The sequence below is a fragment of the Trachinotus anak genome, unplaced genomic scaffold (genome assembly GCF_046630095.1).
Source record: "Trachinotus anak isolate AG129_WGS33_773 ecotype Australia unplaced genomic scaffold, CSIRO_AGI_Tana_v1 ptg000036l, whole genome shotgun sequence".
Taxonomy (NCBI): domain Eukaryota; kingdom Metazoa; phylum Chordata; class Actinopteri; order Carangiformes; family Carangidae; genus Trachinotus; species Trachinotus anak.
Window position 1 is genome coordinate 107,363 of NW_027273887.1, and position 26,999 is coordinate 134,361.

The window sequence follows — 26,999 nt, forward strand, 5'->3', positions numbered from 1 at the left end:
CAGCAGTAAAAAGAAAGAAAACTGGAGCAGATTCAGAGACAGGAAGGTCCAAAAATAAACAGGAGAAATAAGAAAATAAAGGTTTGTAATTTAAACTATATATAAAAATAAAGGCTGGTTTTCTCTGTATGTGAGGAAAATAAGGCTTACATATTCATTTTTAAAAACAAATATTTTTATTGAAGTGTGGAATACTGTAGCCATCTTAACTGCCTAGTGTTATTGTAGCTACAGAGTTAACATGAATCTTAGTCAGAGCTATGAAATTCTTTAATATTTTTAATATTTATTTAATACTTATTTTTTATTGTTTGTTTTTCTTGTGAGGCATTAACAATGACAAAGGCATTTAAAAAAATGGTGACATATAATTAAATGTTCCTCTTTTTTTTTTTCACCTGAGCATGTTTCTCAGTTCTGTTCTCACCTGCTCCCGCCAGCAGCAGCCACATGACTACACCCCCCATGATGCACTGTGGCTCCTGAGCTGAGTCTGTGATTCATGAAGCCACTGCGCTAAAACCGCACCTGACCTGACGCTCTGACAGAGGCGGGAAGCTGACAGAGGTTAGCGCGAAAGAGAAGGGAAGTGGCCTTCAAAATAAAATGGTGCAGTTAGTCATACGAAAATCCAAAGTTTGGAGTTTTGGATCACTGTCATGATGCAAGAATCCATATAATGATATTTCAAAAATCAATTAAAAAACACCCCAAAAAAAAGTTTATATCCGTCTGTATTTTGAGTCTAACACTAACAACTCTTAAACAATTATTTTCCATGTCAGAAAGAGAATAATAACAAAACATTTGTCATCCTATTAACCTGATAAAAGATATAACAAAAACATAAAACATATAACAAGGGTAGAAATAACTTAAATAGGAAACTAAATACACAAAACAAACGTGGCTTTTGTTAAAATAAGTCTCATTAAAAGAATAAAGTGCAATATAGATTTATGTTTCCTTGTTTTTCATTATTTCATGGATTTCATGCAACAGAGAGAGAGGGAGAAAGAGAGGGAGCGATAGAGAGAGAGACTACGCCTACAAGAAGGCAGTCAGCATTTTAGTTTGAAAGTCATAACAGGAAGTGTCGGTGTCCATTCTTTCCGTCTTGACGCTGTCGGTGATCCCTGGGATTCCCGTTAATATCCCGACTTTCCTTCATCATTTTCTGTGTTTTCCGGCTGTTTGTGAGCCGGGGAGCCGCTCCGGGTCTCTGCCGGGCTGTCGCGCCTCTCCGCCGGCCTCCAGGAGCAGGTGCAGTCGGTGTCGGGCGGCGCGGACGCCGGTTTTCTCCGCGGTTTAGATGCGGACTGACGGTGATAAATCGGCGCTGTAATCTCCGGGTTTCAGCTGCAAACAGCGAACAGACGGCGGCGGGAATCAGCGGAGGGATTTTCTGTGATTTCAGCCTCGGTTTGTAGAATTACCTCAAATTTACACCGACTGCCAGCGGAACCGACGGAGCCGCGGTCGGAGCAGATTGTGGCCCCCGTGGCCCCGATGCAAAGCTCGTTGTAACGACCTGACAGGAGCTGGGGGCTCCGCACATCACATTATATTATTGATGATATGTTGGTATCGCACAGGAAGCCCTTCCTGTAATGTCCCGTAACCTTGTTCTGTGTCGGGTTATAGTTCAGAAAACATTCAGGAGGATTTTGCAGAAAAATGTCCTTGTCGGTTCCTGTAGCTGCTGTTAGCGGCGTCACATGTAAAATCCCTCCGGGTGCAACAGGGTCAACACCATCAATGTGTAGCTGTTCGAGAAGAATGACGTTCAGATTTTCTCTGAAGTGAAATGAACGTGTTGAAGTGTAATTTGTCATCAAGTATCAGTGCAGTCACAAAATAATTGACAATTACAACAAATAATTTTGTGGTTACTAAGATTCCCGCAAAACTTTCCTGTAGGTTTATTGTGAGAAATGTATGGAAGGTTAATAACGACTTTGCTGTAATAAAATAATCAACAAAAACTTCTTAAAACATATTAGATCTATGTATAAATATCACCATGTGTGATAGTTTACAATATTCTATAAAAGTTTATTTTCAATTACATAGAATGATATTATAATATAAATAGATTTTTGGGTTTAGCTTATATTGACCTTACAAATAAATATTTTCCATTTTTGTATCGGTGACGACAAATATTCCCCAGTTTACTATTTGTCACATGATCATAGTTTCTTCTCATCAGGGTTGTTTAAAGAAACCTGAACTGGAATCAACACCAGCCAGTTGTTACACAACAGTGTTTGTTGGTATTGAGGCTTTTTGTGATATTCTTCCTTTAACCTTTAGTTATTTTAGAGTCAGATGACTTCAGGGGTCAGTGCACGCTCACAAATATGAACTCAGACAAATTACAGATTTTTTTATTCAGCAAAAAACAGACATTTTATTTGAAAGATTAGGAGCTAAAATATTTTAACATACACTATTTTTATAGCAATAAGACGGAATTACCAAACACTCTTTAAATTAAAGGGGCAGTTTGCAGTTATATATACTGAAATTAAAAGTTTAAACTCTTTAACTAGTTTTTTCATGAAGTTTGGAATTATGGGAAGTAGAGTTGGATGTTACATTGTTGAGAGACAGTGATGGACTACAGGACCCAGCGTTAGGACCAGCAGCAGGTTTGGATGGACACAGATTCGACTGTTGCTTCATCAGATGCAGATGCTTCATCACTGTGGGACCGGACAGACCTGCTCAGAACTGATCCGACCTCCTGGTTCAAACCCAGAACACGTTAGTTTGTATTTGTTCATGGATGTTTAACGTTGAGTTTCCAGTTTTGAGGGAACATGTCAGATAAGACGGCGCCTCGCTGCCAGCTGAGGCTGGAGTGGATCCACGGGTACAGAGGTCACCAGTGTCGAAACAACCTGTACTACACTGCAGGGAAAGAGGTGGTGTACTTTGTGGCTGGAGTGGGCGTGGTCTACAATACCCGAGAGCACACCCAGAAGTTCTACCTGGGACACAACGATGACATCATCAGGTGAGGAGATGTTCTTTTAACCCTGAGATCTGCTAATGAGTTAGCTTTAGCAAGAGTGTAGCTGTGAGCTAATAGGTGCTTGGTGGAATAAGGTGGAATAACTAACAGAAGAGCCAAAATATCACTTCATCAAAATTTACAGATACTGGAACAACTTTAGGTGAATTAATAACTAAACTTTAGTTTTAGCCGCAGCAGCAAGGCTCTGATCAAACACCCTATCCATGTGCATTATGGGAAATGTAGGATGTAGTGGAAGAGACAAACTGACGCTCTGGACTCTAGCTGTTAGGAGGCTCCTCCTTTATTTCAGTTCATTTCAGACATAACCCGCACACACGCACACACACACACACACACTCTGACAGATGTTGCAGATGTTGCTGCAGGCTCACCTGCAGGTCTCTCTCTGACCCAGTTCAGCTGCTCAAGATCAACCAGAAACCACAAACAGAGTCCAGACCTGATCCCAGAGTCTCTGTCGATCTGTTCAAAACATGCTCATCTCTCACTCAGAAGAATTTGAATAAAATAAATATTGATACAGAGTGAAACCTCTGAACAGCCCCCACACACACAACAGGCAGCCGGGCTGGTCAGAGGTTAATCGATTAGAAATGAAAACTACTGGACTGCTCCTCCACCTAATCAGCTCAACACGCCGCCAACCGTGATAGATGCAGACAGGAGGTGGGGGTTGCTGTTTGAGGCCTGATGGGAGCTGACAGCTGAGGAAAAACTGATGACGAGCTGATGAACCTGCTGACAGTTCCCATCATCCTTTGCTCTGTCACAACACGACTGAGGCGACTCCCAGGAGAGAGCAGGGGAGGGTAGAGGCAGTGGGTCAGGTGACCACAGGTGATGAAGGTACTTAAACACTCTGAGGCAGTTTGTGTCAAACCTCCTCCTCCTCAGACTCCTGACTGAGTCACATGTTGATCTGGTTCAGTGTGACATCACTTCGTAAGGATGTCATCATCTCTGATGTCCCTCCAGAATAAAGCTTCAGAGAAACAGAGGCTGCAGAACTTCACTGAGAATCGTCCTGTTTTCTTCAGTTTCCTTCAGTATCACAGTGAAACAGAGACGACATAAGACACTGCAGACAAGAGCTGATCACTGCTGATCACAGCTGATCACAGCTGATCACAGCTTGTGGTGATGAGACCGTTTGTCTCCATGGAAACAGATACAGGATGAATCAGGTCTCATGTTGTAGTTCAGTGTCACACTGTCGTTCCAAAACTTGGAACGGAAACTGAAATCAGACTGTTGGGTGTAGTTGTGTCAGTGCTGTGTGAAAGGGGGCCACAGAGTCAGATTAAGAAAACGCTGGTGGTTGTCTACCCAGCATGCATCTCTGTGGCAGTGAGTCTCCTCAGTGATGGACTCAGACATTTACTATAATACTCAGTGTTTCTTTCCACAGAGACACGGATGCTGAGGAGTGTTTTCATGAAAGTCTAACGTGCGTGTTTATTGGTCCATGCTTTGTCAGCCAATCATGGCTCAGTGCACGTCACTGTCATCCTCTGTCTCCACGATGTCATGATGATGTCACACTGATGTCACAATGCCTGCAAACAGAAGTGATCAGGTCAAATGTTTGACACAGGAAGTTGTCGATGAGCTTGGAGCTCAGGTTGTCATGGTTACAGTTCAGGATTTCCTCCTCACTTGCTGACTCAACACATGATGTCATCAATTTCATTAACACCTGAACTTGTGTGTCAACTTCTGTCAGACCTCAGTCCAGGACTGAGTCATATTTTGGTCCTGGATCTGGAGCCGGATAAAGAACTGTGTAGTGCAGTTCTGTAGACACCTGTAGACAGACACCTGCAGACACCTGTGAGGATGCTGGTCTGTGAGGTGAGACATTCTTTACGGGTGCAGTTTGTGTCTACTGTAGACAACGATGTCAGTTGATTGGTCCGTTTGTCGGTCCAGCTGTTGTATTCAGAGTGACACGTCTCAACATCTGCAGCTCAGACTGTCAGTGAATCTCCTCTTTAAAAATGTATTTCCTTGTTTCCTGTCTCCTTATGAAGACACAAGGAAAGGATGCAAGTGAAGGAAACATGGATAAAATGACTGGATGATCAGGGTGTTTGTAATGGAGTCTGCAGTCTGTAGGGGGCACTGACAATGAGTTTGGAGCTCAGGTTGTCATGGTTACACTCCAGAGTTTCCCCCTCAGGTTACCACTGATGATCTTGTTTTTATATGTCTCCCCCATCACCCCCCCCCCCCCCCCCAGTCTGGCGATGCATCCAGATAAGATCCAGGTGGCGACGGGTCAGGTGGGTAAGGACCCGTACATCTGTATCTGGGACACCTACGCCATGCAGACCGTGTCCATCCTGAGGGATGTCCACACGCATGGAGTGGCCTGTCTCGCCTTCGACTCTGATGGACAGGTGTGACCACGCCCCCTCTTGGTGATGTCACAGGTTTCTGTTGTGTGTCAGCAGCTTCTTCATCACTTCAGACTCTGGAGTAAAAGTCATTGTTAATTATTTGATATGGCTGATTGATGTGTATGATTGATTCAATAAAAGGAGTAAAGACACAGATGAACAGTGTCGAGGCTGAAGAGCTGGTGTCAGGTCTTCATGGACAGTTCATATTAATCATAAAACTTCTTAAACTCTCCTGTTTGTGCTGAAGATCAGAGCAGTGAGAGTCTGAAGGTGAACTTACACCGGACTCAGGCTGAAACACTGAATTGTGTCTTAGAAATAGATTTGATAAAGAAGAGCTCTTATTGTGAAATTTCCTGTGGGCGTCGCTCTGACATCAGCCTCCCTTTAAACAACAGGAACAGGTTGGTTGTTTAAACTTTAGTTTGTTCTCCAGAACCAGAACACATCCGCTGTAAATATGTCAACAGATATTTTTGTGAATAGATGAAATAATACATAAAAAGTAACATCCACACATTCATTAAATTAAAAAGTATATTATAAATACATGAATCATCTGCTCATTTAAACATTGGAGGCCCAGGATGCTGCCTTGAGGAACAACATATATACTGAAACTATATGTTTAAATATTCAGATTATAACTCATCAAACTCACTGAATTATGACTTGTCAATCACTTTATCATCCTCCAATGCTGTGATTTGAATGTTGGTGGTGGGCGGAGCTAAATGTTGGCTTACATGTGGATCAATGTTTGAACATGTGGATCTTACCTGACTGTCACATGTTTGTTGTCGCAGCGGCTGGCGTCGGTCGGTCTGGATGCCAAGAACACGGTGTGTGTTTGGGACTGGAGGAGGGGACGAGTCCTCGCCACGGCAAGCGGACACTCAGACAGAGTACGACTCCTCATCCAGTCACATTTAAAGAGACATAACTGTAGACACATCTCTGATGGAGCACAGAAACAGATGTTATAGATGATTTATAACACATCAGTTTCAGTGTTGATCAGTTTCAGTGGTGTATTGATGATGATTTTCCTGTAGATCTTTGACGTGGCCTGGGATCCGTTCCAGTCCAGCCGGCTGGTCAGCTGTGGAGTCAAACACATCAAGGTGAGAAAGGAAGTCCATCGGAGACGCAGGTCAACATAATCAGACTGTTTGGTTTTAACTTGGTTCTTTGGTATTTGACATTTCATCATTTCACAGAAACACAGGATGAAAATAATGATGTATGATATAAAATATCTATGTTTGTTTAGTTCTGGACTCTTTGTGGGAACGCTCTGACTCCAAAGAGAGGGATTTTTGGGAAGACAGGCGACCTGCAGACCATCCTGTGTGTTTCTGCAGCCAAAGACGAGCTGACGTACTCTGGAGCTCTGAACGGAGACGTTTACGTGTGGAGAGGCATCACTCTCATCAGGACCGTACAGGCTGCACACGGGGTAATGACAGAAATCCTGAAGACGTAGCGATGCTTTGTAAGGGGCGGGGCTTAGCAACCGGTAACTCAGTAATTCTGAGTTACCAGTGTTGGTGCTCTGCAGGGGGAGAGACAGAGAATCAGCAGGGCCAATGGGAAATGTGTTTTCTGTTTTTTTATGTAACCCACTGTGCAGGCAGGGATCTTCAGCATGCATGCCTGTGAGGAAGGATTTGCCACCGGTGGACGAGACGGCTGTATCAGACTGTGGGACATTGACTTCAAACCCATCACCAAGATCGACCTGAGAGAGGCCGAGCAGGGCTACAAAGGTCTGGAGCTCATCGTGTGTGTCAGAGTCAAACGTGATAATAATCAGATCCAGATCAGCTATCAGACCTGGACCTAGGTTCCTGGTCTGATTTTGGCTTTGTGGGAAGCCAGTGAGGGATCACCATTTTGTTGTTGCATTGGTGACCACGGCTGTTCACTGAGGACCTGTAATTTAAAATGAAGTGTAACTGTTAACAAGCACATCATATCAACATCTGACTGAAGTGTCCCGTGTGAGGTGGACTATGACTATGTCAGGGATTATGGGGCAAGGACTGAGGTTTTCATGGGGTTGGGTTTCAAAAACCTGGACTTAGGAGATGAAACTGGAACTGTTCACCTAAAAGTCCAGTCAGGTATGTTTTCTGTTGCAGGTCTGTCGATCCGCAGCGTTTGCTGGAAGGCTGACCGGATCCTGGCAGGCACCCAGGACAGTGAGATCTTCGAGGTCATGGTCCGAGACCGGGACAAACCGGTTCTGCTCATGCAGGGTCACAGCGAGGGTGAGCTGTGGGCGCTTGACCTGCATCCCAAACAGCCGGTCGCCGTCACCGGGAGCGATGACCGTTCTGTCAGGTCAGTCAGACCCACCACCACCGCCACTACCAGGCCTCTTATTACCTGAGTGTATCTCTCACCTGTCTGTCTCTCAGGCTGTGGAGTCTCCCTGACCACACTCTGCTGGCTCGCTGTAACATGGAGGAATCTGTTCGAAGTGTCTCCTTCAACAATGACGGCTCTCAGCTCGCTCTGGGCATGAAGGACGGATCCTTCACAGTGCTGCGTGTCAGGTGACCTCACTAAAGGATATTACTGTGATGAAACAAACGGCTCGTTTGGTGAACAGTTTGCTTCATTGATGTGACAGTTAAAACTCAACTCAGAGAACATGATTACACCGAGCTTCCTGAAGATTAAGATCAAACTTAATTGAGAGTAAAAATTTTTTAAATTGACAAACCTTTTTCCTCAGGGACATGACAGAGGTTGTACACATCAAGGACAGGAAGGAGGTTATCCATGAGCTGAAGTTTTCTCCAGATGGCTCCTTCCTGGCAGTGGGGTCAAATGATGGGCTGGTGGACGTCTACGCTGTTGCCCAGCGCTACAAGAAGGTGGGTGAGTGTAGCCGCTCCACCTCCTTCATCACCCACCTGGACTGGTCGGTTGACAGCCGCTTCCTGCAGACCAACGACGGTGCTGGAGAGCGGCTCTTCTACAGGATGCCAGGTACTGACTCCAAAACACTGAAACTCAGTTTGTTTACCATTATTTCTTCCTTGGGACTTGACCTGGGACTTTCCAGTCTAGAATAGGGACTTGACATAGGATCCACCTGTGTAGAGTTTGGGTTTGATGGAGGACCTGTCAGTCCAGACAGGGGACTTGATTTGGGGCTTACCTCCATTGACTTGGACCTAATCTGTCTTGACTTGGGACTTAATGTGGACTTATCTCAAGGACATCAGTGACCTCCTGACCTTATAACCTCTTTCTATGTCTTCCAGCGGGGAAGCTGGTTCCTAAAGAGGAGGCAAAGGGGATCCACTGGATGACGTGGACCGGCGTCATTGGGGCTGAGGTTAACGGTATCTGGCCCAAATACTCCAACATCACCAATGTGAACTCTGTGGATGCCAACTACAGCAGTGCCGTGCTGGTGACTGGAGATGACCTCGGTCTTGTCAAACTCTTCAGGTTCCCCTGCGTGAAGAAAGGTATGTCTGACGGTCTGATCCTCATAGAACTCTTTACAACTGCAAGACCGTTTCCAGGAACCTTTTTAGTAACTCAGGTATTTAACTGGTGTTTTCACTGGAGGAGCCAGAGGTCTGGATTTAGGTCTTGGGCCCAAAACGTTGTAGCTCCATGTGAATCCTTTTTGATGGAGCAGGAGCATCAAACTTATTCTCTGTTCTTCTTTAAAACGTTTGATACTTATAAATGTTGAAAGCTGAACCTAACTAGAGTTAATAAGGGATTGTAAAGGATTCAAATGGTACTGGGCTCTTGATGTCGTACACCCAGATGAGTCATGGCTTGTTTCTAACAGCTGTTGGACTCTTTGGTCTTCCTTCTCTAAACTCTGCGTCTTCTTCCTCAAACAGGAGCCAAATTCAAGAAGTACATTGGTCACTCTGCCCATGTCACCAACGTTCGCTGGTCCAATGACCTGCAGTGGGTTGTCAGCACTGGTGGTGCCGACCACGCTGTCTTTCAGTGGAGGTTCCTGCCTGAAGGTGTCATGAATGGCGTCTTGGAGCCCCTTCTCCAGGGTAAGACCAAAATTTACCACCTCAGCATTTGCCCCAGCTGGACCACAAGCTGTCCTGGAATGACCTTATAAATATGTTATTAACTATTAAAATGTCTCATTCAAATCACCACTGTTATCTCAAAATGTCCACCTGTCAGGTGTACAGTACATCTTTTATAATTCCATCTGTTAAACCTCAGTCATCAAACATGTTCATTTCTTGTACATCACCATTTGTTATCCCTAAATGTCCACGTGTAGGTAGTGCTTAGTCAGTGTCTGTACACGCCATTTTTTATCTCAATATTGATCTGTCTGTAATCCCTGAATCTGTAATCTTTAAATCACCATTTGCTATCCCTTAATAACCAAATAACCCTCAGCAGCATGCTGTTGTAAAAGGTTGTCTCTGGGTTTTGTCTGGTCTCCAGAGGGTTACGCCGACTCCAACAGTGGAGAGTCTGACTCGGATGTGTCGGACGTCCCAGAGCTCGACTCAGACATCGAACAGGAAGCTCAGACTAGCTACGAGCGGCAGGTCACCAGAAAATAAACACCATCAAATGCCGTAAATGATGTACGATGAACCAGGCTGACTCACCTGTCTCTGTCTGCAGGTGTATAAGGAGGACCTGCCTCAGCTGAGGAAGACGCTGACTGGTTCTTTGAAGCAGCAGAAAGCACCGGAGGAGGGTCTTCGTCTGCAGTTTGTTCACGGGTAAAAACAAAAACACTAAACTACCGATGAAACAGAGAGTCAGTATGACAACAAGGAGACCTCTCTGACCTTTATTGTGGTGGGTCTGTTTCCTGTTTCCTGCAGGTATAGGGGGTTTGACTGTCGTAACAACTTGTTCTACAGTCAGGCGGGGGAGGTGGTGTACCACGTGGCCGCCGTTGCTATCATCTACAACCGGCTGCAGCACAGTCAGAGGTTTTACCTTGGCCATGACGACGACATCCTCAGCCTCACCGTCCACCCACTCAAAGACTACGTGGCTTCTGCACAGGTATGCCTGGCCAATCAGAGCGCAGCAGTTTACTGTTGGACTGACTGAGACTGTTTCTGACTGGCTGTCTGTGTTCAGGTGGGCAGAGACCCGGCCGTCCACATCTGGGACATCCAGAACCTGAAGTGTCTGTCACTCCTGAAAGGACACCACAGCAGAGGAGTGTGTGCCCTGGAGTTCACAGGTACTCTCATCGTACTGTGCATCATTTGGTGTCCCCAACTGTTGTCCCTGAATCACCACCTGTACTTTACCTGTAAATCTAAATCATCCGCTGTTTGATATCACTAATGCACCATTTTTAACCCAGATATCACCATATGTTATCCCTGTGTCACCCCTATATCACTATATGGAAACAATTTGTATTCCTTAAGCACTATTTGGTATCCCTCAGTCACCATCAACAGTCAGTGTCACAGATTGTGTTTATATATGAAGAGGTTACTGTGTTGTATTGTTGTGTGAGGTGATGAGTTCTGTAACGCAGCCTCTGTCTGTCTCCTGTCTCCTGAGTCTGTCTCCTGTCTCCTGAGTCCGTTTCCTGTCTCCTGTCTCTGTCTCCTGAGTCTGTCTCCTGTCTCCTGAGTCTGTCTCCTGTCTCTGACTCATGTATCTCTGTGTCTTTATGTCTCTGTGTCTCAGCGGATGGGAAGAGTTTGGTCTCGGTGGGAATCGATGAGTTTCACTCCATTGTTATCTGGGACTGGAAGAAAGGAGAGAGACTGGCCAAGGCCAGGTACACACACCTGAATACAACCTGACTAATATACACACTTGATGCACAGGTGTAGTGGTGCGTATATGCAGGTATATAGCGTACAGTGCACATCTCGCTACAGTAGGTGTCTCAACACACAGACACACACACAGATACACAAAGTTCACTGAAGCTTCAGTGTTCCCACCAACACACCACTGGTCTGATCAGTTCCACCTTAATATTACACTCCTGTCTAAACATGTGTTTACACACAGTGTGTCTGTTCATGTTACAAAACCAAACCTTCTTTACATCCCTTCTGTCTGTTAGTCTGTTAGTGTCAGTCCCCAAACACTCCATAGTTCTCAGTGTTTCATTGTAGACGATTAGCATTAGCTGCCTCCACCAAAGGCAGAGGAACGTTTCATACTTTCATGAGATTATGAAGCTTCAGGGAAAATCACACAGCAAAGGCGACATATGGAAGAAGTGAGTGACAGTTTAGTCGCCATCTGTAACTGACCTGATCACAGACCAAGTTTTACCCACAAACCTCCACTTCAGGTAATGTCTGATGAACACCACAGTGAGCAGCTGCTGGAGGAAGTTTAACTTTATTGGGTTTGTTGTAGAAAAACACCAGAGTGGTCACTGAATGTCTGTGACTGAACGTCTCTGTCCTGCAGGGGTCATAAAGATAAAATCTTTGTGGTGAAGAGTAATCCCTTCAGGATGGACAAACTGGTGACTGTGGGGATGAAACACATCAAGTTCTGGCAACATTCAGGTAAAACTCCAGAGACACCCTCCTCCTTCCATCCATGTTTCCTTCACTTGTGTCTTTTCCTCACATCCTAGTTCCTCCCACTGAAGATGTGAGGAGAGAGGAATCAAGGAAACATTCAGAGAAAGGAGATGTCCTCGTCTCATCTGATGACAGCTGTATCACAGCTGGTCATGTGGCGTTAGCAGCAGTACTGTAACTTTTTGAGCAAGTTAGGCAAATGGCTTTCCCCTCAATACCAGTCTTTATGCTAAGCTAAGCTAACAGTTTCCCCTCATTACCAGCTAAGATAACAGTTTACCTCTGCTGTGTCCTGGATCTAATGATGATACATAAGAAGATAAATGATCACCTGAACAACACCATCAAACTCTTCTGGGCCTGCAGGTGGCGGTCTGACCTTTAAACGGGGGATATTTGGGAACCTGGGGAAACAGGAGACGATGATGTCAGCGTGTTATGGTCGATCTGAGGACCTGGTTTTCTCCGGAGCCACAAACGGAGACGTTTACATCTGGAGAGACACAACGCTCATCAAAACCATCAAAGCCCACGATGGCCCTGTGTTCGCCATGTGCTCCCTGGACAAGGTATCCATCCATCCATCATCTTCCCATCATCCATCCATCATCCATCCATCCATCATCTTCCCATCATCCATCCATCATCCATCCATCCATCCATCCATCATCTGTCCATCATTCATCCATCCATCCATCATCCACCCATCCATCCATCCATTATCTGTCCATCATCCATCATCCATCCATCATCCATTCATCATCCATCCATCATCTTCCCATCATCCATCCATTCATCATCCATCCATCCATCCATCATCTGTCCATCATCCATTCATCATCCGTCCATCATCATCTTCCCATCATCCATCCATCCATCCATTATCTGTCCATCATCCGTTCATCATCCATCATCTGTCCATCATCCATCCATCCACCCATCCATCATCTGTCCATCATCCATTCATCATCCGTCCATCATCATCTTCCCATCATCCATCCATCCATTATCTGTCCATCATCCGTTCATCATCCATCCATCCATCATCCATCCATCCATCCATACATTATCTGTCCATCATCCACCCATCATCCGTTCATCATCCATCCATCCATCATCCATCATCTGTCCATCATCCATCCATCCATCATCTGTCCATCATCTGTCCATCATCCATTCATCATCCATCCATCCATCCATCCATCATCTTCCCATCATCCATCCACCCATCATCCGTTCATCATCCATCCATCCATCATCTGTCCATCATCCATTCATCATCCGTCCATCATCATTTTCCCATCATCCACCCATCCATCCATCCATCCATACATTATCTGTCCATCATCCACCCATCATCCATCCATCCATCATCTGTCCATCATCCATCCATCCATCCATCATCTTCCCATCATCCATCCATCATCCATCCATCCATCATCTGTCCATCATCCATTCATCATCCATCCATCCATCCATCCATCCATCATCTTCCCATCATCCATCTATCATCCATCCATCCATCATCTGTCCATCATCCATTCATCATTCATCCATCCATTATCTGTCCATCATCCATTCATCATTCATCCATCCATCATCTGTCCATCATCCATTCATCATTCATCCATCCAGCATCCGTTCATCATCCATCCATCATCCATCCATCATCCATCCATCATCCATCATCTGTCCATTATCTGTCCATCATTCATCCATCATCATCCATCCATACATCATCCATTCATCATCCATGCATCCATATTTTGTAATAATCTAAATAGATTTACCTAATTTCCCCTGGGGATCAGTAAAGTATTTTGATTGATTGATTGATTGACAACAGTAGGTGTGTTACATGTTGTAGACCAGCGGAGGAATGAGCGCTGCAGTTTGAAAGATGGCGTATCAGTTATTCTTCATGGTTTTAAAAGTCGATCTTGAACGTGGACTGGGATTTTAAAGTCCCAGCATCCTGTGCTGATGTTTTCTTTGGTTTGTTGTTTCCTGTGTTGCCTTCACTGTCCAGGGTTTTGTGACGGGGGGTAAGGACGGCATCGTTGAGCTGTGGGACGATATGTTTGAGAGATGTTTGAAGACCTATGCCATCAAGAGAGCTGCTCTGTCTCCGTCATCTAAAGGTCTCACACACCTGGTCTCAGCTTTTTGTCTCCGCTCTGTTTGTCTCTGGTGTTTGACTCGTCTTGTGATTCTGGATCAGGTCTGCTGCTGGAGGACAACCCGTCCATCAGAGCTATCACTCTGGGCCACGGTCACATCCTGCTGGGAACAAAGAACGGAGAAATCCTGGAGATCGACAAGAGCGGACCCATGACGCTGCTGGTTCAGGTCAGACTGACATGAGACCTGTCCATGCTTAATGTCTCTGTTCCCTCTCCCTCTGAGATGCATCTTACCTGTTCACTGTATTACCTGTGTGCGTGTGTTGTGTTCAGGGTCACATGGAAGGGGAGGTGTGGGGTTTGGCGGCTCACCCTCTACTTCCTGTCTGCGCCACCGTCAGCGACGACAAAACTCTGAGGATCTGGGAGCTGTCGGCCAATCACCGCATGGTCGCCGTCCGCAAACTCAAAAGAGGTGAGACACGACTTAGACAGTGTTACTCTGCTTAATATGGTATTCACCTGGTGATGCGTCACCTGTGTGTCATCTGTGTGTCACCTGTCAGGTGGGCGGTGCTGCGCCTTCTCCCCTGATGGTAAAGCTCTGGCAGTCGGTCTGAATGATGGCAGCTTCCTGGTGGTGAACGCTGACACTCTGGAGGACATGGTGACCTTCCACCACCGCAGAGAGCTCATCTCTGACATCCGCTTCTCCCAAGGTACCTGAAATCATAAAATCACCACACAGGTGTGACTCAGGATGAAGGTGACTGGTCGGTCACTGATGAGACTCTGTGTGTCTCAGATGCAGGGAAGTACCTGGCCGTGGCGTCCCATGATTCCTTTGTGGACATTTATAATGTCCTGACCAGTAAGAGAGTCGGCATCTGTAAAGGAGCCGGCAGCTACATCACTCACATCGACTGGGACTCTAGAGGTGAACACACTCACACACCTGTGAACACACCTGTACTGATGCTATGTTACCTGTTAGTCCTGTTAACAGCTCAGTGATGGATTGTGATGAAGTTCAGTTCAGACGTTCATGTTCCTCAGAGGATCAATCCTGACAGTTTTGTTCATCAACATTTACACCTGTCCAACACTGCAGCTCCTCACATGCTAATATTGTATGCTAGCATGCTAAACATCATACACTACCATGCAGATGTTAGCGTAGCACCGTGCTTAGTGTTAGAGAGTTTTAGCCGTAGCCAGGATTTGGAAACATTGAGGTGATGCTAAAATTAGCACAATAACATGCTCACAGACTGAATGTACATGCTAACATGTGAATGCTAACAGAATAAAGGTAACAGCACACAACCCTCAGGACGAGAACTACACAAGTCTGACTCCTCAGACTCCTCACAGTCCAGTGACGCTGATGAGGTCACTTCCTGTATTGTCCCCCACAGGTAAACTGCTGCAGGTGAACACTGGAGCTAAAGAGCAGCTGTTCTTTGAGGCTCCGCGAGGACGCAAACAGAACATCAGTGTGGCCGAGGTTTGACTGGTCTATGTTCTTTGTATTCTACAGACCACCAGGGTGGTTCTGTCTGAGAATACACTTGTGTCTGTGTTTCCAGTTTCAGAAGCTGGACTGGGCGAGCTGGACGTCAGTCCTGGGTCCGACCTGTGAGGGAATATGGCCGACGCTCAGCTTTGTTAACTCCGCCTCCCTCACCAAAGATCGCAAACTGCTCGCAACCGGAGATGACTTTGGCTTCCTGAAACTGTTCAGCTTCCCATCCAGGGTGAGGCTTAGGGACACGGTCTGTAAAGAGAGTCCTGCTGTTCTTCTCTGTCTCACTGTTCATGTGAAACTCTGACCTCAGGGCCAGTTTGCGAAGTTTAAGAAGTACGTGGGTCACAGCACCAACGTGACCAACGTCCGCTGGTCCAATGACGACTCCATGCTGCTGTCGGTGGGCGGGGCCGACACGGCGCTGATGATCTGGACCAGAGAGCCGCCGGGACACAAAGAGAGTAAAGCTGTGGACAGCGAGGAGTCAGACGACGACACGGAGGAGGACGGAGGTAACAACACGAGAACAGGGACTAGCAGAGGTCTAGGGACCAGCACTGGAGGCTGGGGGCCTAGCTGCAGACTCCCGGGCTCTTCACTGTCAGATGAGACACCACCATGTTGTTGTCATGGTGATGAACAGGTCTCAAAGGTAGAATCCTTTCCACTAAACACACAAACTCAGTCTGGTCCAGGTCCAGGTCCAGGTCCAGGTCCAGGTCCAGGTCCAGGTCCAGGTGTAGGTGGTGCTGTCAGTCAGATAAGATGTCAAGAGTGCCTCCCCTGACTGGTCTGACTGAAGGGGGACCGGTTTCAGAGGAAACGGCTGTGTCATGGACTTGTTGTTGTTCTTCCAGGTTATGACAGCGACGTGGCTCGAGAGAAGGTGGTGGACTACGTCACCAAGATCTACTCTGCCAGCATCAGGAGCATGTCAGGAACCAAACCTCACCTGCAGCACAAAGAGCTTCCTGTGGAGGAGAGGTACCACATCACATACTGATCCGGACTGATGTGGACTTAATGAAGTCAGAGACTAAAGACACAGATAAATGATTCTCTGGTCATTTGGCAGTTTTTTATTTTTCTTCTTTTATCTTTTATCAGTTGATAAAATACATTCAACATTGATTCATTTTATCTTTTTAGTTTTAAATCTCGGTTTTTACAACATTACCCCAAAACACAGGAAATCCAGGGAGTTATAAAACAGTTGTTTTTTTAATGAAGCTTTGTGTTTCTGTTTATTTATGACACAGTCTTTTTGTGGTAAAATCTCACCTGTTGCTGAACGCTGTACCTGTTGGTGCTGTTCAGGCCTCCTGTGAGTCGAGCTGCTCCGCTGCCGGACAAACTGCTGAAGAACAACATGACCAAGAAGAAGAAAGTGGTGGAGGTCGGTACGAGGTCTCGTTAACGTCAGTCTGCTGACACCAGACTTTTTCTCAAACAGCTGCTTGTTTTTCAGGAGCTGGTCTTGGAGCACGTGTTCGGCTACAGAGGCTTCGACTGTCGCAACAACCTGCATTACCTTAACGACGGCACTGATATCATCTTCCACACTGCTGCTGCCGTGGTGATCCAGAACCTGTCCGCCGGTCAGTAAAACTCTCAGACTGAGCTTCTCTTTAAATGTTGTTGTTGTTGTTGTTGTTGTTGTTGTTGATGACATCACACTTCTGCCTCCTTTTCCCAACAGGAACTCAGAGCTTCTACTTGGAGCACACCGACGACATCCTCTGTCTGACCGTCAACCAACATCCAAAATACCAAAACATCATCGCGACCGGACAGATCGGTGAGTCACAAGACAGGAAGTCACCTCAGCCGGCACCAACATTGAGACACACAAGACACTTTGCTGCCCACAATGAATCATTAAACAAGTCTCTGGGCCACAGGCCCCGGGGCCCCCACAAACCTCAGATCCCCCAGAGCCTACAAGAAGAAATACAACAACAACAAAACACTTCATTAGTGACCTACATTTATTTACCTGCACTGAGACTCATCCTGAGAATGTCAGAATTGACCAGATCAAAAACTGATTGATCAAACTGATTGATTTCTTGTCAGAGTGCAGACACAGTAAGCTCTGGGACTGTGCAGGTGTATGTTTTGCAGAGCTGTAATATTGATCACCATGTTGTTCTCATGCATGACCTGGCTGCTTTTTCCCATTGCATTTCTTTTCTTTTCCACTGCTTCCTCATTGTCACCGCCTCACCTCATCACCAGGTGACATCACTGACCTGCCAGGTAAGACTCTGCTCACCTTTCTGCAGTCACTCACCACTGATCCATTCACACACATGATTTAACCTGTTGGTGTCGTTGCTCTCGGTGTGTAGAGGCTGAAGTGTCTGGTGAGTATCAGTGGTCAGGTTCCTATTCAGGTCTGATTCTGTTTGTAGCCCCCCCTCCCCACCCCACCCCCGGTCTCCATGTTTACATTGATGTGGATTCTGATGAAAGCACTCCATCCTTCCATTTACACCAAACCAGTGAAAGTTAAAAGTCAACTCACAATGTCTTTCTATCAGGTAAAATAATTTCTCTCACCTGGTAATTTCATCATAAACAGAGAAGAAAAAACAAAACAAAATAAATCCCCAACAATATGGAAACTGAAACAATAAAGGTTCTCACAGTGAGTGATCAACAACAACACCTCAGAAGCCATGAAGCTGAGCTCAACTTTATACCTGAGTTCACTGAATTCTACAATAACAACAAGAGTAACATCAGATTCACTGATTCCATTAATCCTGATGAACATGTCCAGTTTTAAAACAGACACACTCTGCTACACTGTGTCTGGAGAGCAGCAGCTCGTTCTGTGTGGCTCACACGGTAACACAAGAGCTGAGGAAGACCATGAGATTTAGTTAAAGCTGAGGAAAAGCTTTTGTGAAATTTCCTGAATACTATTAAACAAAAAGAGAGGAAGAAAAAAAGATTGGACACATGTCTTTTCTGTGGCTGTTTGGACAAAAACAATCTGAAAACGTGTGTGAATGGAAAACCTTGACAAACTGTGTTTTCACATTTCCCCTCATCAGTGTGAGCATGGCAGCAGACAAACTGTCGGACTCTGGACCAAGCCTTGCTTAGAGCATGTTAAACAAGCCCAGGTGGTTTCTGTATGTGGTGTCTGGTCGTGGTCAGACTGTGATTCTCAGGCTGCTTTTGATCACAAGTTCTCATAGAAACTAGACTTGGCCCTGTCTTATCTCTGCTGATGAATCATGTCGGGACACGAATGTTCATCTGCTCAACAGAGTGCAGTGATCCTATTATATTAACCTCTAGAGTCACGATCACAGGGGACAGTCTGTTGACCTGTCCAACACTTTGGTCCAGACACACCTGAAAATCTACGGGACAGATTTCCAAACAATATACTGTAGATGTTCATGATCCCCAGAAGATGAATCCTAATGATGTGTTATTTCTACAGCACATTAAAGCAAAACATGTTCACTGGGCGATTTACAGGTAATCAAAATATATTTAAAGTCATCTAACTGAGGGGACTCAGAAGCAGTTATAAAAGACGTATCTTCAGACTGGACTTAAGTGTTGATGCATGACAAGACCTGACAGTGAGGGGTAAACTGTTCAGGGAGCTGTGATGGAAAAGTTTCAGTCACATTTGGACTTTGGGAACATGGAACAGCAAGGGTTAACTGATCAGATGAATCAGACAGATTGAGGAGATTGGCGACGTAAGGTGGTGACAGCACATTCAGTCCTTCAAAAACAAATGAAAGAAACACAAAATCAATTCTAAAAAGCTACAACTAACAACAAAAGACATTTGTCAAGTTTTACAGCAAAGACGACCAGCGTTTGACATTGTCGAAAAGCAGCATATCATCAGCATAGAACGACTGTAGGATGTTGTTGTTTAGTAAAAATAAACCCCAGTGGAAGAACATGTTTTTAAATACAGAAGGGTCTAATATAGAACCTCAAGAGAGCAGCAGGGGGGAACTGATCAACTGTTTAGACTGCTAGTGTTGTCATGTTATGTCCTTTTTATTTAGTAATTTTCAGTACTTTAGTTTCACCAGTTTTATGACTTTAAAAAATGTGACCTGTGATTTGGATGTAATTTGTTTTGTGACGTCGTGACTCATCCCAAAATACAACTCAGTTCAACTTCAGAAGAAATACGTCCTGTGTGATCATGGCCAAAGGTGTTAATACTGCTGGCTGTAAATGTGTGAATACAGAGTGGTTTAGAGAGTTTGTTCTGAATCCAAATTGCAGTCACTTACAGTTCTGCACTGTTGAATCAGCATGTCAGTACTAGTCCCTTCCTACTTCTGGACAACATGGAAATACTGCATGATCCTTAAATGACATAAGTTTTATCACCTGCTCCCTACCTGTCAATCTCTGCCCTCAACTCCTGAACCTTAGCTTGTTCCCCTGATACTCAGCATCTCCACTCCTTGGTTCCTTTGGATCCATTTCACCTTCAGTTCAGTGGTTTTTTTGGTGTCTTCCTTCATTCATTCCCCAGATGTTTGGTTCCTTGGTTCTCTGGTTTCTTGGTTCAGTATCTCTGTGAGTCCATGATTCAGTGAATCTATTTTTTCTGCTGTTCCTCTGTTCTCGTTTTCTTGGCTCCCTTACTACCTTAGGTCTTTCATTCCTTCCCCAGGTTCTTTTCTGCTCAGTGCCTTGGTTCTCTGGCCCATCAGTTCCTCAAAGCATTGGCTCCACAATTCCTGACAAACTCTGTTTGTTTGCTCCTTGGTCTTGCAGTTTCTTAAATCCTTATTTTCACAGTTGCAATGATGCTAAGGACCTCAGCTATCCAACACCTTAGTTCCTCTGTCTGTTAGTTCCTTGGTTCCTGGGTAACATTAGGACATTAGGCCCCAGGCCCTACAGTTCCCAGTATCCTTAGGTCCTTGATGCCTTGGTTCTGTGGGTATCATATTGCCTTTGGTCCTTGATACCACATTCCCTGGGATCACTGTTGTTGAAACAATGTACTGTGGAATCAGTGACTTAAATGACTAAGGTCAGTGGTTCCACAGTTCCAAGGACGCTAAGGTCCTTGCCTTCTCAATGCCTTAGTTCCTTGGTCCTATGTTCCTTGGTTCCCTTGCTACTGTAAGACCTCAGGTCCTTGTGTGGATCTTTGGTTCCGTAGTTCTTCAGCTGTTTGGTTTCTATGACTCTGGTCTTCTCTCACAGGCCTTGCCCCGTCCATCCATGTGTGGGACGCCATGACAAAGCAGACGCTCTCCATTCTCCGCTGTTCCCATGCGAAAGGTGTTGGCTATGTCAACTTCAGCGCAACAGGAAAGTTGCTGCTGTCTGTAGGAGTGGAACCTGAACACACCATCACAGTCTGGAGGTGGCAGGAAGGTACTAATGGTTTCTCTCTCTCTCAAAAAAAAAAAAAATTATGTAATGACTCTTGCAGCAGTTAAACTTCGTTTGGGTCGATATTTGTAACATGTCACTAATCTTTGTTGAACATATATAAGGATCAAAACATTCAGGGCAAGAAGAAATTTAAAAAAACTAATTTTCTTTAAAATACTTCTGTCAGCTGCATGAAGGTCAGAAAGTATCAGAAACATAAGAAACTTGGAAAAAAAGGTTTTGCTAATATCCCCTTGGGGAATCCATAGTACTAAACTCGAAGCACAGACTCGACACATCATAATATAAAGTCTATATGGACTAAATGAGGCAGAACACTACTATGAATATACCATAGAGGGGTATCCATGCTAACCTTTTGAACTCTCTGGTAGGCACCAAGGTGACCAGTAAAGGTGGTCATGCAGAAAGGATCTTTGTGGTGGAGTTTAGACCAGACTCTGACACCCAGTTTGTGTCGGTGGGAATCAAACACATCAAGTTCTGGACTCTGGTTGGAGGTTCGCTCATGTACAAGAAAGGTGTGATCGGCTCGGTGGAGGACGGCCGCATGCAGACCATGCTGTCTGTGGCCTTTGGTGCTGTAAGATAAAGAGTGATTTTAAATTATGACTCACTTCAAATTAAAATATAAAAATCTCCAGTTTTTCAGAATTTGTGGTAAGTCAGTATTTATCATGTCCAGAACAACCTGACGTTCACTGGTGCTATAAACGGAGATGTATATGTGTGGAGGGAGCACTTCCTGGTGCGGGTTGTGGCGAAGGCGCACAGTGGTCCAGTCTTCACCATGTATACGACCTTGAGGGATGGACTCATCGTCACAGGGGGGAAGGAACGACCGTGAGTACCCAGAAATCAACATGCTTCACCCTACTGCAGTTTGTAAAGTAATTAAGATTGAAACCAGCTGTGCCTTTTAATATTCACACAAACGCTCAGGTCACTCAGCCCTTCAATGCATCGGTCTAGGTAAGTGTTGATCAACAAGTTGAAGCGCAGTCATGGACTGGAGGCAGCCAGGGAAGGATGGTCTCTACAACAGGAAGCTATAGCAATTGAAATCTAACATCATCCAGCGATGGCCATGAACTCCTCTGATGCCTTTTGTCACCAAATGGAAGAAAGACACAGGTTAAGACTTTAAAACCTGACCTTACGTCTTTGGTACTTGTACATTAAGATAACATTGCATTACATAAGAATTTCCATTTTCAAATCAGCTGTGAAGATGTTTGTGTACATCAACCACATGGATGAAGGAACGACAGCTTCAACTGAACCTCTGTAAGACTGAACTCTTAGTCTCATCAGTCTCTTCATGATAAGCACATCGAAATCTCCTCTTCATCCTTACCTTAACCAAGGTCATGAGAAACCATGTTTGTCTCCTTCTCTGACCAGGTTGTCTCCCTCTCCAGGTCCTGACTCTGTGTTCTGTACAACATCAGAAAAATCAGGTCTTACCTGACTCAGTCCTCCACCCAGATCTTGTCTAGTTTATCTGTGTCCCCTCAGACCTCTGTTGTAGCTGCATCTAATCATCCTGGGTCGACCTGGTGGCGCATTAGTGCAGTAGATGGGCGGGCTGTGGTTATGGCACATAGATTTTTGGACTCCGCCACTCCTAGAATTTCTCTGCATGAATGTCTCGACAGTTAATTGATTACAAATGATAGAAAATCTGAATTACAAAAATAAGATTGTGTGTGTTTCTCAGGACTAAGGAAGGTGGCGCTGTGAAGCTTTGGGACCAGGAGATGAAGCGCTGCCGAGCATTTCAGCTGGAGACTGGGCAGTTGGTGGAGAACGTCCGATCAGTCTGCAGAGGGAAGGTATGAGACGTCAGATCAGAAACCACACTCTTCTGTATCCAGTATTTACTGAAAACAGTGCAGTCAATGTTGCAGTTGTAACATCCAACTGTCGTTCAGTGTAGTGTATCTGTGCCGAGAGAGTGGGCTGAAATTAAATTCCCACAATAGAACACAGCACTTGCCTACGGAGCAGTTTCTTCTGTTGCTTTGACGATGTCTTCTTGATGATTCGATAAAGTTTGAACACACACTAATTTTCACATTTTTGTTTGCCTACATTTCTAAATTTACAGAGTGAACCATTGACAAAACATTTTATCAACCAGTTCCAACAGATTTTAGAGACACTTTTCAAAATACAGCCTTCTGAAAAACTAAATCAGTTCTTACATTGAAGGTAAGGAGATCTTTAGAGTATCTTGATTCCTGTCGTCTGAACTATAACATCTCTTTCATTCCTGGTGACTCAGGGTAAAATCCTGGTGGGAACCAAAGATGGAGAGATCATAGAAGTTGGAGAGAAGAACGCTGCCTCCAACACCATGATCAACGGACACACTCAGGGAGGAATCTGGGGTTTGGCGACTCACCCTTTCAAAGACGTCTTCATCTCTGCCAGTGACGACGGGACAATCCGGATTTGGGACCTGGCTGATAAGGTGAGGAGATTCAGTGCTTCCAGAACTGTACTGATTGGCCTTTAAGAGTTTTATTAAGTCCACAGCATGTTAATCATCTGCTCATATGTTCTGTTTTCTGTGTTAGAAACTCCTGAACAAGGTGAGTTTGGGTCATCCTGCCAAGTGCACCTCCTATAGCCCCAACGGAGAGATGGTTTCCATCGGCATGGAGAACGGAGAGTTCATCGTCCTGCTGGTCAACTCCCTCACCGTGTGGGGCAAGAAGAGAGACCGCAGCATCGCCATCCAGGACATAAGGTACAACATCAGCCTGTAACCGATATCAGAACATATGGTAGGACGTCAGTCTTCAATACTTCTCAGGCAACTAAACGTCTTTCTGGGGTTTTCTTGTGGTTCAGGTTTAGTCCAGACAACCGGTTCTTAGCGGTGGGTTCAGTTGAAAGTGCTGTGGACTTTTATGACCTTTCTCTTGGACCATCCCTCAACCGGATTGGTTACTGTAAGGACATCCCCGGCTTTGTCATCCAGATCGACTTCTCTGCTGACAGCAAACACATCCAGGTTCAAAAGACTGAAAACTTACATTAACTCCTGCTGAATGCTGAGTATGAAGTGTCCTGGGTCAATTTGGTGCTGTGACCTCTGACCTTTCACTAACAGCTCCTTGTCCTGTTGATGTGGCAGCTGATACTCTTTCATGGAGCTGCAGTGAATTGACTTTTCATTTCTATCCAGGTGTCCACCAGCACCTACACTCGCCAGGTACATGAAGTTCCCTCTGGGAAGATCATAACAGAGCAGCCTGTCATAGAGAGGATCACCTGGGCTACCTGGACCAGGTGAGGCTTGGGAAAAATGGGGCAGATATTAGAGAATATCACTAACTCTACCTGTCGAACAACTGTAGATTAACTCAGTCACGGTTCATTTTGTTCAGGGCAGAACCTTAAAAACTAACTTTAGAGCCGGGGGAATTAAATGTAGTTGAAGGGAACTTATTGTTGACTGTAAGGAATGAAGTGTTGATCAAAAGGAACGTAATGTAGAGTCTAGGAAACAAACTGTTGAGCTAAGGGGACAGACCAGTTCTCAGGGGGAAACCCTGTCTAAAAACAACATCCTGTAGAACCAAGCTCAGGGAACTACCTGTAGTGTCAGGGAACACATCGTAGCTCTTTAAGAACACACTGTGGGGGTTGGGAACACAAAAACATGCAGTGAGTCAGACATTGGTCGGTGTTGTGTTTTCCAGTATCCTGGGCGACGAGGTTCTCGGCGTTTGGCCTCGTAATGCAGAGAAGGCAGACGTTAACTGTGCTTGTGTTTCACACGCTGGCATCAACCTGGTGACTGGAGACGACTTCGGCCTCATCAAGCTCTTTGATTTCCCCTGCTCCGACAAATTTGTAAGTGAATTTCACAGCTGGAGACTTCAGAAGTCTCTGTCTGCATGAGTCCAACAGGTGAGCTCATCACCTCTCTGTACCTGCTGCTTTTACAGGCAAAGCACAAGCGTTACTTCGGTCACTCTGCTCATGTGACCAACATTCGCTTCTCCTGTGATGATAAATTCGTCATCAGCGCCGGTGGCAGTGACTGCAGGTGAGACATAAATCACACTAACTTCTGAGGCTCAGAGAAAATACAACAGGGTCAGGAGAAGACGGACGGTGTCAGTCTGTAGATCTGTGGATCCTGACGGACCGGGCACAACCTGGTCTCTCTGGTTCTCTCTTTATTCTGGAGCTGGTATAAAAATCAGTAACACACAGTCACACAACCACAGCGACCTCCAGTTCAGAGCTACTTCTGTTTCTGCTGAGCCTTTTACACAACACTAACATAAAATACATCTTCATATTAAAACCCTCTAATATTCACATAATGTAGAACAGCTGCACTCACTCAGGACATAGAAAGAAAAATTAAAATATATAAAGAATAAAATCAATAAATAAAAATTCAAATCTTTACACAAAAGTTTACACAAAATGTTGTATATTAATTATAATGATACAATATATATAAGTGTTTTTTAAAAATGATCAAATACAGAAACTGCGCCACTCAAAGACTTCAATATATTCTCAGGTATATGTTGCTTAACCTTTAATATGAAGGAGATCTCTCTAGTGGAAGACTTGATAACATCTGTCTTATCCACTGAGGTTCTGGTTCTGGTTCAGACTGAGTTTATCTCCATATTAAAATTCATGTTTCTTTCTGTTTTCTTTCCTCCAGTTTATTTGTGTGGAAGTGTCAGTGAGTCCTCCACCTGAGGCTCTTCTTCTTCTCCTGTGATGCTGCACTCACCTGACGTCACACCGGACAGGAGGTCTGAACAAATTGAACTGACCTGGGTTAAGAGTTCACTGCTGCCTGGTTCTTCTTGTACATTCAGATGCTTTTAATGTGAAAGGTGATCAGGTTCTTGTGTTGACAGTTTCAGTTTGAGGATCTTGTAGCTGTTTGATGTAGCAGTGTTTCTGTGTCAGTGCCTTTTCACAAACTCTGACCAAACATTTGATACAACTTTATTTATAATCGTGGTGCTATGACACGTGATCAGTGAGGGCTCTGATATGGACGTTAAAATACTGTCATTGTATTGTTTGTTTTTTGTATCTCGTACTGTCTGATGATGATGATGATCATCATCATCGTCATTCAGTTACATTTCACTGCAGTGAGTATTAAAGTGAAGTAGAAAAAATAAAGATGGATCTTTGTTTGATCCCAGTTATTAAAAACAGAGAATATTTCAATGAAACTTAAAAAAGCAAAATAATTCTACCTCAAAATACAATCAAGTCAAATAATAATATTTAAGGTAGAAAATAGATATTTAATAGAAATAAGTTTTAACACGTCAGAGCCTGGGGGAGTTTTATAACCTCTTCTGTCCACATGACGGCGCTGTGTTTTCTCTGTGTTTGTCTGGTGTAGAAATAAAACATGAGGAAACTGAAGGCTGCATTTTAATGTCTGGATTTAAAGTGTTTGTCTTTCAGGATTTATCCAAAATTTGTTCTCAGACTCTGGTCTCTGACCTGAGATCTGGAGACCATAATCAGGTTTCAGTGGTCGTGCAGACCAGTAAACATCTGTGTTTTAAAGGGTCAAATTCAAAGGTAAAGAAACTGTGATTGAAGAGTCTGATTGTGACTTTAAATTAAAAGCAGGTTCTTCATTAAAGACTTTGTGAAACCGAGGTTAACCTCCACATAAACCCTCATCTCTGATTGGCTGGAAAATGCTCCTCTAGCAGACACTGATGACCTTCACCTTCCAGTTGGTTTATAGGGAAGTTCAGTATGAAGCAGTGTCATCACTGAGTACGTGAAGCTGCACAGTTATTATTTCTCCTACACACTTGGAAAGGGAGGGGTTGGGGGGTTCCTCCACACTGGTCCTTTGAATGACTGGAGCTCCACAGGGGTCAGTGTTGGGCTCCGTATTATTGTACTGATGATTCAGTTAACTGA

The 26,999-nt window shown here is 44.7% G+C and overlaps 1 protein-coding gene and 1 long non-coding RNA gene across 5 annotated transcripts; one reads left to right on the forward strand and one right to left on the reverse strand.

The window, feature by feature from the left end:
* Positions 1-1,127: 1,127 nt before the first annotated feature.
* Positions 1,128-26,483, forward strand: LOC139614711 (echinoderm microtubule-associated protein-like 6). 4 transcript variants are annotated; one of them, XM_071472198.1, is made up of 42 exons: positions 1,128-3,022; positions 5,286-5,445; positions 6,255-6,353; positions 6,504-6,572; positions 6,722-6,907; positions 7,082-7,217; positions 7,593-7,794; positions 7,872-8,009; positions 8,192-8,448; positions 8,727-8,936; positions 9,327-9,494; positions 9,907-10,013; positions 10,093-10,193; positions 10,299-10,485; positions 10,564-10,669; positions 11,131-11,224; positions 11,875-11,975; positions 12,360-12,562; positions 14,023-14,134; positions 14,215-14,342; positions 14,450-14,591; positions 14,683-14,835; positions 14,922-15,053; positions 15,535-15,623; positions 15,706-15,873; positions 15,955-16,156; positions 16,502-16,628; positions 16,962-17,040; positions 17,113-17,242; positions 17,344-17,442; positions 17,883-17,903; positions 20,859-21,032; positions 21,428-21,636; positions 21,739-21,896; positions 22,774-22,888; positions 23,341-23,529; positions 23,636-23,808; positions 23,913-24,075; positions 24,250-24,353; positions 24,767-24,920; positions 25,016-25,116; positions 25,756-26,483. In XM_071472198.1, the coding sequence occupies exons 1-42, from the start codon at positions 2,826-2,828 to the stop codon at positions 25,778-25,780; spliced, it is 5,868 nt and encodes a 1,955-aa protein (XP_071328299.1). In that variant the 5' UTR covers positions 1,128-2,825; the 3' UTR covers positions 25,781-26,483. The 4 variants fall into 4 exon arrangements, with proteins under 4 accessions (XP_071328299.1, XP_071328300.1, XP_071328301.1 ...); XM_071472199.1 differs by lacking the exon at positions 17,883-17,903; XM_071472200.1 differs by lacking the exons at positions 22,774-22,888; positions 23,341-23,529; positions 23,636-23,808; ... (3 more) ...; positions 25,016-25,116; positions 25,756-26,483 and adding an exon at positions 21,996-22,163.
* Positions 11,982-14,277, reverse strand: LOC139614727 (uncharacterized). The gene is made up of 3 exons (XR_011687125.1): positions 14,146-14,277; positions 13,784-14,058; positions 11,982-12,397 (listed from the first exon to the last, which is right to left on the reverse strand). It is a non-coding gene; the product is annotated as an uncharacterized lncRNA (long non-coding RNA).
* Positions 26,484-26,999: the final 516 nt, after the last annotated feature.

Excerpts from the sequence above, each read along its gene's own strand:
- LOC139614711 (XM_071472198.1), top strand. The coding sequence starts at position 2,826 with ATGTCAGATAAGACGGCGCCTCGCTGCCAGCTGAGGCTGGAGTGGATC. Across the intron at positions 3,023-5,285 it reads CACAACGATGACATCATCAG|TCTGGCGATGCATCCAGATA; the intron begins GTGAGGAGATGT and ends CCCCCCCCCCAG. Across the intron at positions 8,937-9,326 it reads GTTCCCCTGCGTGAAGAAAG|GAGCCAAATTCAAGAAGTAC; the intron begins GTATGTCTGACG and ends TTCCTCAAACAG.